At 43.9% G+C, this 13,529-nt stretch overlaps 1 protein-coding gene across 2 annotated transcripts in view; it reads right to left on the reverse strand.

Annotated features, from left to right (window-relative positions):
- LOC149333429 (uncharacterized) overlaps nt 1–13,529 on the reverse strand; it is a 57,718-nt gene that overhangs the window by 17,704 nt on the left and 26,485 nt on the right. The window contains exons 6-8 of one of the 2 annotated variants that reach the window (XM_089558670.1): nt 8,287–8,349; nt 5,276–5,397; nt 1,863–2,076 (exon numbers count right to left, since the gene is read on the reverse strand). The exons of the other annotated variant lie outside the window; for it this stretch is intronic. Coding sequence (XP_089414796.1) covers nt 1,863–2,076; nt 5,276–5,397; nt 8,287–8,349 — 399 coding nt within the window. The remainder of the gene's footprint in view (nt 1–1,862; nt 2,077–5,275; nt 5,398–8,286; nt 8,350–13,529) is intronic. 2 annotated transcript variants of the gene reach the window in all.

Here is a 13,529-nt window from a genome sequence, read left to right on the forward strand (position 1 = left end):
CCGTGTTCGCGGCGCAACGGCACCACCAAGCAATGCCATTACACCACAGCTTTTAAGCGGAAGGTAGTTTTGGAAGCGGAGAGAACTTCAAACCTACAAGCCCAGCGTGACTTCGGTGTAGACGAGAATAACATGCGCCGGTGGCGGAAGCAGCAGAACAAGCTTTTCAACTGTGCTGCAAAGCGAATGGCCTTCAGTGGACCCAACAGCGGGTGACACCACGAGGTGGAGAAGGGTGTCGGCGATGACTTTATCAGGAAGCAAAGGAAAAGTGCAATGCCTGTGACCACGGAGATAATAGAGGTGAAGGTGAGGGAGATTGCAAACGTTAGAGGTGTCGCACGGGCTCAATTTAAGGCCAGCAGGGGCTGGGTCACTCGTTTCATGAAGCGCTTCGGGTTCAGCCTGCAACGACGGACTTCCGTGTGCCAGAACCTACTCCCTGACTTTGTGGAGAAGCTGGTTGCACTCCAGCACTTCGTTATCAAGAAGAGGCTGGAGAACGAGTACAGACTGGGCCAAATCGGCAACGCCGATTAGACCCCGGCGTATTTTGACATACCAGTGGCGTACACAACCAATGAGAAAGGCACAAAACAGGTGAAAGTAAGAACTGCTGGGTACGAGAAGCAATGCACTACTGTGATGTCATGTTGCATGGCCGATGGGCGAAAACTGCCGCCGTACAACATTTTTAAGTAAAAGACGCTGCCAGCCGGAGAGGTTTTCCCTAAAAATGTCTTCGTGCACGATAATGAGAATAGATGGATGAGTGGTGCCCTTGTCGGAGACTGGGTGAAGACCATTTGGCAATGCCGTGCCCGGGCCCTGTTGTTCAAGGAGTCACTCCTGGTTCTTGACTCCTACCACTGCCACTTTACAGATACCGTGAAGTCTGTGCTTTCGGAAGGCGGTACGGACACTGCGGTGATACCCGGAGGTATGACGAGCCAGCTGCAACTGCTCAATGTTGCTGTCAACAAGCCGTTTGAGGACAGGCTGCGGAAGCATTACGACGACTGGCTGATGCAGCCAGACCATCAGCTCACACCGACCGGGTGCATCAAGCGTGCTTCGCTTAGCCGCCGCGAAACAGAACGAAATTTCGACCAAACTGATTGTACGGGCCGTTCCACAAGTGCAGCATCTCGAACGCGCTGGATGGAATCGAGGACAATGCGCTGTCGGAAGAAGCCATTGACAAAGTGGACAGCGGTGCTGCTGAAGACGACGATGAGTAAGCATTGAACGTGCCACGACGAGCGTCTGAAGCGTAATAAAATGCATGTTCCAGCCCCAGTCAATGCCTTTTTTTCATTCGGCTTACATTCAAGATAAACTCTGTTTCATTTCCTGATGTTCTGAATTTCGGAGGTCGGCCTAGAATCGAGGTCGAGCTAGTCGATTAAATACGGTAATTTAACTGTCACCTGCCATGGTGAGCAGTTTTCTCACAACCCAGTTCTCAGGCTGTAATGACGCCGCAGGGTAACGGACATAGGTGGCCAGCCTTCCTCCTAGGTTACTCTCCGGGCGCCACCTGCCAGAGTCAAGCTCATGATTTTTCGCTCACAACGCCGACAATGCAAAATTTTCTGCGTAATCTTTAACACCATCACATTAAAAGCAAGCAAGGCGAGCATGGATGATGGTACTAAAGATTGTGCGAGACATAAGGTATCTGACATAAACAATCACACACCCTTTCACTTCAGTCGACATGATGTTTTCCCCAATTGGTCTGAGAGAGCAGAGATTTGTACCACTACGCCTACAGGAGCTAAACCCAGCGGCATTAGTTTGAACCACTGGACAAGTAATCAGTATATCAGAACAGATTTCTGTCGCGAAAGTCCACTTACTCTTCAATGCATCCACCTTTTCTGGAGTAGCGGGCAACTTGCCAGTGGAGGATGACATGCCACGACAGGCTCCACCAGTTAGACTGCGGACAGCGGCCTCATCATGGGTCCAGATACTCTTGGCTGTGTTCAAGGCGAATTTCGCGTCGCTTGCCATCTTCATCAGAGACCGCCACCTCTCCTCTGGTATGGAGATCCCCGGCCCTACTTGCACCTGCAGTTATTAAAACGGCTCTTAGGCCTTTTGAAGGGACAACAAGACAGCCTTAAAAGCTCGAAAATGTCGTGTAGTGATGTATAGTGAAAAGGTAACGAAGCACTTCTCTCTATGAATGCTGTAGCCCATGACGTGCAACTATTGCACAACAAAAAACACTGAAAGAGGATTATTTGGACATGACAGTATATCAACTACCGCTTAGCAAATGCTATCTGCCCAATACTATGAAGGTGTGCTACAACAGCTTTTCATGACAAAGGGGGGGCAGCCTCTTCACCGCTGCATGGCCCCCATTACACGGGCAGTTTCAACTGCCGTTCAAGTGAATGGTAGTCCAGCTTTCCAGCTGTCACTGAACTGAAGACAGTCGTTTGCAATCACAAGGCATTATCTGCAAAACTCAGTTCAACTCCTCGATCACGGTGTCATGCCTTGTAAGGCCAATTTATGACTAAAAATATGCTGTTCATTAGGCATACTTTATCCAATGCCTAATCCGATCCAATTTGTTTTTTTTTATTTCAAACATGTGTTTCATATTTTATTTGGCTAATTACGATTTCTGTTCTTCATGTATGCCAAGACAATCAATAGGCAATAGTATTTGACTTCAACACTTGGTCACCCTTTTTTCTATCATGCTTCACAAGTTTATGAACTTACGCGCATTCAAGCAGCAAAAGTTTCATACTAAGCCTATAATCTTTAATTTGAAAACATATCGCAGCTAGAAATGTTGCCACGTTGGTCAATAAAATTGGTCTATTGGCCGCAGTCTTGCTATTTCACCGATTGAACTGGGACGCATGATCTCAACTGAACTGCCATTGACATTTCAACAACAGTTAGCACTGCCATGTCACGCTGCTTAACTGATGCTCAACTAAACTGCCACTGAAAATGCCTCTCTAGCAGGGGTATGACTAAGGCCTCTAGTTTCCCACAATTAAGCGATAAATCGCGCATTTCAGCATTTTTCACGGAACTACGCGTTAGCAGCCACATTCCATTTTCCAGCGCCGTTGTCACCGGCATCAGTAGGAACAACAGCACGATGTATAAATGACTAATCGACCTTACCTCCTACACGGATATATCAAGAGGCAGGAGTTTTAAAACTCCGGGGAACTTTAAAAGAAATACAATTATGATTATTAATGCAATCTCAAACTGCCGAGGCCAACCATAGCTAAAGACCTCTTCTTATCCCCGACCCCCCCCCCCCCCCCCCAACCAAAAAAAAAAATGGAAACGGCAGGCTAAAATATGGAAGCAGCGAATATACTGACGTCACCTACGAGGCAATGCTTCAGATGCGCAAGGCACAATAGGGCAAAGCCGAGCTTTCGATACTTTAATGCCTGCAGCCTCCCATTCAGAAGCAGCAGCTTTCCACATCTACATCTTCTCCTCTGCAGTTTTCGAGGTCATTAACAAGATGACTTCTCCTAGCGGTTGTCAAGCCTAGCGGCGAAGGTCGTTTATAAGGGCGAAAGGGTGATTAGAAAAATTTTTGTTAGTGATGAAGTCAGAATTATCAAATCTTCAGGAAAAATATATTTTTGCATGTTGATTTCGAGTATCAAGGGGTAAAAACTTGGAATAAAATCCCCTGTGCAGTCTTTGCAACGTCTAATCCTTATATTTCACTGAAGACCTTTTTTCTGTCACAAATAATTACCTGATTTACAATGCAAATCGCTTTGTGATCGTTTCTTATTATTCTCTGTAGTGTCTATGTTGGGTTTGCCATTCATATGTCATTGAATAATCACTTCTAAGGCAACTGCGTTTATTTTGTATAAAGAATGCTGTTCCTGCCTTCATGTTTTTTTGCACACTCTTCTATTTTTTTGTAGTGAGCCCTCTTGTATTTCTGTAATTTGAACCCTCTTGCTTGTACGCTTCGCATTTTTCCACCATTCTTATGTGTATTATTTTGGCATGCATGTAGAAAGCATTTGTCCTCACTAATATCTTTGCTTTTATTGCATGGATCCATAACTAGCCTTTGGCTAAGGATCCAGACAGTGATGTTATGTACTGTGCTGAAGAAATGATAATAAAAAGAATTGAATTGAATTGAATTGAAAATATGTCATTTAATTTTATGTAAAGCAAGTCCACGTGCACTTGTGTAACATGGTATGCAACCTTTTGCTGAGAGCTCTCCGAGAAATTTGGCGCATGTAACTTCCTTTAATGCATGCATTTGGTTTCTCTTGACATGAAGGTACACAATAAGTTAAAATTATCATCTAGCTCATCACAGAAGTTGAATTATAGGATTTCAAAGTTGTCACTCCAAAAACAGGAATACAAATTTTTTGTCCCGTTTCTGAAGTGGGAACTCAGAAACCTCATAGCTAAATTTTTATGATAGACAGGATAATAATTTTGCCCCTACTGCATACCCTGATGTCAAGAGAAACCAATCGAATAGCATTTTAGCAAAATTTCTTGAAAGGTCCCGGCAAAAAGTTACATAGCATATTACGACAGTGCACAAGGACTTGTTTTGCATAAAATTAAATGACATATTTAGAATCTGAGTGCAAAAATACGTGTTTTCTTATGATTTCATTACGTGACTTCATTAATCAAAAATGACACACTCTTGGTGAATGACACGCTGCCAACATCCTCGGAACAAACTTTCACCACACCTTTTCATTCTGCCTTTCATGATCTCAACGCTAAAGCACCTTCTAAAAGAGCACTTTCAATTTGTCCTTGAGTTTCCTCCAAGTTAGTAATTGTTCTTTTTTTTTTGTTATTCTGCACAGCATAGTCCTGAGCACAGATACAAAAATCCCATACGGCCACTCAAGCACAGTACATATGAGAAAGGGTAGATAGAAAGGCGCGACCTCCGCGACTCACCAGTGTGAACCCGCCTCAAGACTTTTAATTTTGTGAGAACTGATCTGTGATAACGTGCACAACGTACCACTCACATGCAGAGTTCACTGCACTATTGATACATGCTGATACATGTGAAAATCGATGTAACTAATTTTGTAGGACTACAGGCACAACAGCCTCAAACACAAACCATAAAATGCAGAGAAGTTATAAGCGCAAATAATTGATTAATGCACTTTTAATATCATAGGTGTAGTTACGAAAAGAAACATTAGATTTTGCAATCACTTGCTATGGTTCCCGTTCAAACTAGAACATACGTGCTCACCTGCCCGTCAACAATATGAAAGCTTTTCTCTTCAGCAGCTGTCATTGACCTTGCATGTGTTGGTGATGGCAGGGCAGCAGCTCCACATTGACATTTCCGTGCTGCTGGTTCATCAGACTCGTCTGTGAAGATTAAAAGACTGGAACAATAGCACACTGCAATGCTCTCACATGAAACGTAGCCTGCAAAATTATAGGAGTAAACAAAATTAACAAATGACTTAAAGGGGCCGAGAAATCAAATTCTGAGCTTACAAAAGCCCGCTATTGGCTTCCTCTGTATGAAAGGTTATCCACGGCCAAGTATTGGATACAATAAATGTTCAAAAATTTTTTTAAGTGAGCTCGAGTCCTTAAATGCTCTTTCTTGCAATTGTGACCCATTGCTAGTGCAATAGTTAATGACGTACAAACTTCCCAATAAGTACCAAACTCCATGGGACATCCTGGGGATGTTTGGAACGTCCCGCAGACGTCCAGTGCAGTTTCAGTGCCCACTGGGTTTAGAACAACTTCAGTGAATACTAGCGACGCTACAGTGCAAGAATGTGACATGCTGCAAACGGTGATATGCCCCGCTGAGCTGATCAGCAAAGGCCATCGCTTGTGCCCCAGCATCAATTGCTGAGCAAGACCTTCAATGCAATGAAACAATAACCTGAACAGCTGCACGTGTCTTTACTTATCCGTAATAGAAATAAGCGAGACAAGTGACTACATCTGTTATGTTGACACAGCACATGCTCACAGTGGATTCTTTGATTTTGATCGAAGATGGCCCCCTTCCCCAGCGAGTAAACCTAGTGAGTCCATGGGGTTGGTGTTTGTGATGTCAGCGATTACAGAGTACGAATTCACAAGTTTTAGTAGTGAATGCAAATGACAGATTTTAGTCTGCCAACCATGACCTGAAATTGACAATTGTTTACAACTCAGGATGCACATACAATAAGCGGGAAGCATCAATGCTCAGCAGTGCGACCCGGTCTGCCAAGCAATGCCAGGCACCCGGCAACAGTTGTCAGCAATTAGGCCCTTTCATTAATTGGAAATGGGTGGCAAAAATACTTCTGGACAAAGCAATTTAAACTAAATTAGTGGTTCCATCATAGAAAAGAGATACAGTGAGCGAGAAATTCCAGTCCAACGCGATGTCAACAACTCGGCTATCAGGAGTTTCCCAAGCTGCAACGCCTTCTTTCCCCGGCGTTTCTTGCAGGGTTATCGCACTATGCAGACAAGTAAGCATACAACCAGTACAAAAGAGGAAAGATTATATTTAATATAAGCAGAATGCAGCTTATGTTTCGTGCTGAACAAACGTGCATTTGCTGCCTGCAAACGTGCAGGTACAGCCGGCCAAATCTTTAGTTGGCGTGTGTGACGGCTGCTTTTTCTGCACTCTTGCGCTTTGCGACGAAGCAAACTTGCGGAAAGCTCAATATTGCCGTGAATGCTTGTAGTGTTTGTTCATTCTTCAAAGCTGCCGGCACGCCGCTTTATCGCTTTGTTTGTGATGCAAGACGTACCTAGATTTATCTCGATTGATCGCATCCAGGCGGAGCGGACTCTACGTTGTTCCAGAGTGTCCTAGTAACTTTCACACCTTTATATAGAAAGTTCGCTATCAGCTTTAAAAAATTCGCTGTGGCTTAGCTTGGTTAAGCCCGGTAATTGCGAAAGCAATATCCGTACCTATGCCATGGTACAGCTGGTAGTGTAGCTGGTGGTGGTGCTTGTGGTTAGACTTGTGGTGATCCATCGGTTATACAATCCAATCCAAACCAATCCAATCCCATCCAATCCAATGTAATCTACTCTAATCTAATGTAATCGAATCTAATCCAGTCTAATCCAATCCAATGTAGTCTAATCCAATGTAATCCAACTAATGCAATCAAGGTCAAATGAAGGTCAATGGTGGTCACCGCCGCGGCACGATGGTGGTCACCGTGCAAAGTGCAAGTAGTATTGCTTTCGCAATAAAAGAGCACGGCCGAGAGTGGCGGGCATTCTGTTCAACGACCGCGGAGCACGCTTGTTGCTACGCTGCCGCCGAGTGATTCAGTTCTTTGCGGGCGGTGACAATATTAAGCACAGGCTTGGTGAGCCTGTGCTTAGATTTGATATTTTCGCAAGTTTGCTTCGTCATAAGCTGCAGGAGCACGGAAAACACGGCCGTCACGCACGCCAGCTAAAGATTTGGCCAGCTGTACCTTAACAAAAGAATGCTGAGGTGCAGTCATTGTCATCGGCACATTTCTGGAGGAATTTCGCATTTGCACAGAGCTGCTAAATTGTGTTGTATTAACTTTAAGCATTCATTCAGCGAATACATGCACTGCTAGCTAAACGAGCAGCGGATATCAAAATCAACAGTCACAGGAGTCGAAGCAGTCTCGCGAAGTGGTTGTGGGCGGGACGAAGTGAAGACGGCAACAGCTATTGCTATTGTGTCATTGTAACGTTGCAAGGGGATCAGCCGCCTACCACGCGACTACTCCGCTCTTGGCTATGGGCCATCAACATAGCCGTCCGCCGAAGAAATGTGGACATAGTATAACAAAGCCAAAGACAACGCAGAAACGACGTTAGCAGATGTGGTCTGCTGAGATCAGCCAAAGTGAGCCCCTTTGTTTCAGAACTCGGTGCCATCCTTTGCTCGTTTCACTTTTTCAGCACATCACCATGCCAGTCAAGTTTGCCGCCATTTCAAAAGAGCACACGATACAACAGCCTGCCCATCTTTCATAAGTGTGCCTTTTCTTTGTCCCTGTTTCTTCACGCCATTTCAAAAAATCTAGTAACAATTCAACCAACTAGCGAAAAAATGAACTTGCAATGTCAACCTGCATTCTAAGTGTATGATTTGCAATGCTATTGACGGACAAGTGCTTTCAGCATAGCTTAATTGCAACTTAGCACCATGCTGTATTTAATTATCTCTACCCCTATTTGTTTGCACTGGTAAAACTAGGAGGCAATGGTAGTAACTGCCATTCACCCACATACCTGGCACACTTGCAGTGTCCATTGCAGCGTCTGAGGCAACCCTTTCGGATGGAAGGCTTGTGCCTGTAAACAAGGAACAAGGTTAGATTACAGTTTGAAGTAATGTGGCATGATACGAGGGCAGTACCGTACTGATTTGCACTTCACTTTTTTCGACATACAGGAAGGTATCACACATATGTTGGAAGGTATGCTTTTTGAACACAGTCGCCCTGAAGCGCAGTACATTTTTGCTACAGGTGCAGGAGCTTGGCTGGGCCTTACAGGAACCACTTTTTTGGAGGGCTGCACACTCATGCCTGGACGACGTATTCAAGGTTGCGACGGCCAAAATAGGTTTTGGAGCAGAACAATATGAGTTCAGGTGAAGCTTTGGAGCAGAAAACGTGTGTTTCGGAGTAGCTATGGAGCAGAAATATCATAGTAGAGCAGTAATATCAGCATTTTGGAGCAACTTAGGAGCACGAATACAGTATATCTTAAGTCTTTGGCTGATGACACACGTGGAATTTTCTGCACACTCGTGCAGTGCCACACATTCGGCTGGGACGAGCACAACACAAGTGTGCGGCACTATGCTACCATGGGGACTAACGGTTGAGCATAGTTCAATCCTGTCATGCAGTGCGTGTGAGCAGACGCCGTGGACAGACAACGCTGTTGATGCGGGATATTTCGCTCTACGGTGGCTGGTAGAAAGCTTTGACAAAGAGCAAAGAGACGAAGCATCTCAAGTGAACATATTTTAAAGAAATGTTAAATATGACAGGAGTTTTTATGCATTTATTTGCATTGAAATCACGTAGCCACTGACCGCTGAGCCATATGCCTTGCCCTTAAAGGGTCAGTCTACTGAATTTTATCGACCATATTTTCTTTGCGGCAACCGATAGCTCTTTACTCAAATTACCGTTTAGCCAGCTGTGGTGCCAAGGAGTGCGGTAGAACATTTTAAAATAGAATTTATTAATGTGGGAACACATCTGTATGAGATGGTAGTCTCATCTGGCAACCATCTGGATTTCCGCCGCGCGGCGACAAACATGGCGGCACCCGTCGAAGCCGGTCCTCTCGCTTCGGACTGAATTCTCGTTGTTGCTGACTTTTTCAGTGCGTTCACTGGCCATAAATGGGGCGCCTGTCTTTCGCTTCGTCTCATCTCGCCTCTAAGAAAACATATAAGAGATAAATTTGCTTTATTTTAATAATTAGAGTGACGATTCTGCCGCTCCTAGGCTTAAGTGGAGAGTCGGTTTGTTTACAGCAATGGTTCCCGTCCTGACGACCAGATGGCGCCACTATAGGCTGAGTTTATTTTTGCTTCTCTGCTAGCATACGCTGAACTAAAAGTGGGAATGTGCCTGCGTTTTGCGTACGTGTAACTATAAATATTCATGTGATTTACAGAAAAAGCGAGCGGTACGCCTTCTACAGTTGACTAGAACAAAACGTGCGTTTATCTGACATTGGGGCATACAAATGGTACGTAGTATATTCACTTATGCTTCTACAAAAAAAGACTACCACTTTCTTGAACAAAATGAACGTTTGGGGTCGCCACCATGCTGTTTTACGCGACTTTTAACGCCGAAATAAAATATAAATTCCTGCCTAAACCGGGCGCAGACCCCTCGTTATTGATGTTATAGGGTGCCAACTACCAGAATATGCCATTATTTATACACTCATCTCGGTGAGTAGACTGACCCTTTAAGAGAAAAATTGAAGGTTTGCACCAATATTTTTCATCGTGCCAGTCCTATCTTAGCTCATACAGCGGACGGCGTGCTGCAGACAGAATGCTGTGGCATGTGTGTTCTTCATAACATCATACCTTTCGCGATGTATAGACACATTAAAGGATATTAATAAAGTGATGTGGTGAGTTGAGATTGGATTAAGGGGGGAAGCTGGTCTTAGAAAAAAAATTTTTGCTTATGAAGTCAGAATAATGGAATCTCCAAGAAACATGTATTTTTGCGTACTGATTCCAAATATGTAATTTAATTATATGTACAACAAGTCCTAGTGCACTTATGTAATATGTTATTTAACTTTTTGCCGAGACCTTTCAATAAATTTTGCACCAGGAATCTTGCTAGGACGCATACCATTGGCTTGTCTTAACATCAAACTATGCAATAAGGGCAAAATTATTATCCTGTCCATCATAGAACTTGAGTTACAGGGTTTTGAATTTGCCACTTCACAGATGGGAAGAAACTGATAATTTAAAAATCCTCTAACTCCCCTTCTATAACAAGCATGATGATAATTTTACCCTTATTGCCTAGCTTGATGTCAAGAGAAACCAATGGCATGCAATCTAACAAGCTCCCTGCAGTAGAATTTCTTTCAAGCTCTTGGCAAAAGTTACCTAACATATTGCATAAGTGCACAAGGCCATGTACATAAAATTAAATTACATACTTGGAATCAGAATGCAAAAATACATGTTCCCTGAAGATTTCATGGTTGTGACTTCATCAATAAAAATTTATTTCTAAGACCCCCTTGGCCCCTTAAGAATCGTTCACAAATATTTTCATCAGTCACTCTAGCTGAAGTACTACAATTTCTGCATCGAAATTGCTAACATAATGCTGTGGTGTGGCGCCTGACAAACCTGCACCGCCATAATCGCAGCTGTTTGTGGTCATGCACGTGGGTCCCGCAATGCCCAGAATTTCTTCAATGTGTAATTCAATGTGTACGAATGTGTACCTCAAGCGCAGTGCCACACGTTGTTATTACTGAAGAGCTTGCTAATTGCACAGATTGCCAACTGCAGTCGTTGGCATCGGCCGCTCATAAGGAAGGCCTCTGAGATTTGTGAGAGTCTCGGAGGCCACGGTGAACAGAGGGCAGAAAGAATGATGGCACACTGCGAGTGTTTCACCTGACCGGCTGAGGTACAAACGGACGTGCTACTTGCGTCGTATTTGATGTCACTTCCTGCGCACTGGGGTGGAGGCAGTACGTCTCAGCCGAAGACGCCATTAGTCAAAACACTCGCATGTCTCTAAGCACCGGTGTGGTTGAAAATTTTTCGTGCTTCCCAATAAAATAATTAAGCAATGCTCAGTGCTTCACTTGCTTCTGGACGACATGCACAGTGTGTGTTCCAAATGTCAAGCTAGGTGAGCACAGGGTCTGCTCCCAAGACAAAAGCCCAAACCGAGAGAGCAGGCACGCAGAAAGAAGCAAGTGCTTACGAACGCGGATTAATGACATCCTAGTCGAAATCAAGAGGAAGAAGTGGGCTTGGGCAGGGCACGTAACCGCTGGTCCTCAAGAGTAACAGAGTGAATTCCGAGAGAAGGCAAGCATAGCAGGGGGAGGCAGAAAGTTAGGTGGGCGGATGAGATTAAGAAATTTTGCGGGAATATGGTGGCCGCAAGTGGTGAAGGACAGGGTTAATTGGAGAGACATGGGAGAGGTCTTTGCCCTGCAGTGGGCGTGACTAAGATCTGTTATTCGAGGCCAAGAACCTTTGGATGTCTATCAAATTTTTTGTTGTGAATGGAATATTTTCAAATAATTTCAAATATATAAAAGTATAAAAATACAGCCATGAAAAGAAAAAGATTTTTACTCTGCAAAAATTTCATTCACTCATTATTGTCATGATGCCCGAAAGCCAAGCAGCATAATCAAGAAGGGGGGGGGGGGAGTGGTAGAAATAAACTTCAAACTTCAGCAATAGCTTTAAAACAACAGAGAATAATGTTAATGCGTTCATTGAAAATTGAGTGTAATGACACTTTCAATTAATGAACTCATGTAGAGGTGTATAACTATTGAAATTTTCAAATACGAACCGAATAAGAATACGAAGATAAAACAGCAACGAATATCGAAGAATATCTGTTCAGTATAAAAAATATTTAAGAAAATGATAAATATTTTGATTGATTTTTAAAAATAGTGTGTGGTCTTTGCAAATGAAATAAACAAAAATAGACTGACTCAGTACCATATAAAAAAAACTTAATGGGCACAGAATTTTATACTATTTGATTAAACAACATAACAGTATCCAAATTGTAATGTGGTCATACAAAACGAAATCCATAAAATGACATATGACTGGCACCTAAAAATAAAATAGCTAGTGGAACCTCATTAATTCAGAGTTCGGAGACGAGTTATGAAGGCGACAGGACGAGTGCTATGGGGGCGGGCATAAATTATGTGACACCCAACGGAAGAACCAAGCAAAAAAACGCTCGATTTCGCAGTGTGATTGTTCGAAGTAGATGGTCGCCCATCTTGTTCTCATCAGGTGTGATACAGGAAAGCCCGCCTGCGGAATTCCGCATGAGGTCCACACAATAAGAGACAAAGAAGCAAGCGAACTGGACATTTGTATTTTTTTGCTGGCACTGTAAACTCCATCATCGAATAATTTGCCCAGATATTGTGGTTTTTCCAAGGCTGAATTTATGAAAGTGAGCGCGGCATACGAACACTGGCGAATATTACGGAATTTTCAAATATTCTGAAATTCCAGCATATCAATTTCTTGAATACAAATATGAACCTAAAATCAAGCATATTTGATTCGTATTCAAAATTTCAAATATTTGCACACCCCTACATGACAAAGCTCACGGGATGCCGTGCTATTGTTATGTACTGAATCTTGAAGCATTGCAAAGTGGCAAAATACTTCCTCAGTGGCGGAATGATGCCAAAGCAGCCAAAAGCTACTGTCAGAGTGGCATGGCAAAACACAAGACGCATTGGGAAATGAAGAGTGGCAACTCGAGGTCACGATACGCGCAGGATCATTCCTTTCACGCTCTCTTGCAATGCCTGAAGGCGGAGCACTCGCTGTGGACTTTTGCTTGAAAGACGCACCGTTATCAACTGCATGTAAACCGCCTGACCCTCACTTATCGGCCTCACTACACTGATAGTCGCGCTATGTGGCTCAATGCTGTCGGAAACTGAAGGCGTGAAAATTAAACTATGCCGTGAGATGCAACATTGTTTTAGAGCACAGCTTTTAGGCACCCATTACCAGCTTGAGCGGTGTGCCTCGCCGTCGGCGTAACCGAGTGTGGAAGTGGAGGGTATGGCGATGGTGTGAAGCAACATGCAAAGGTAGACTGCGCGGCGGCGACCCACAACACCAGTGTAGTGCACACCGTCGTCTCGATGACGTCACTGGTAAGGTATGCGGCAAGCGCATCACGAGGGGTGCCAGTTGTGGCCGCCGTTCACGCGAGGCGAGGCTC

The sequence above is a fragment of the Amblyomma mixtum genome, chromosome 8 (assembly GCF_055824585.1).
Source record: "Amblyomma mixtum isolate Tamu chromosome 8, ASM5582458v1, whole genome shotgun sequence".
Taxonomy (NCBI): domain Eukaryota; kingdom Metazoa; phylum Arthropoda; class Arachnida; order Ixodida; family Ixodidae; genus Amblyomma; species Amblyomma mixtum.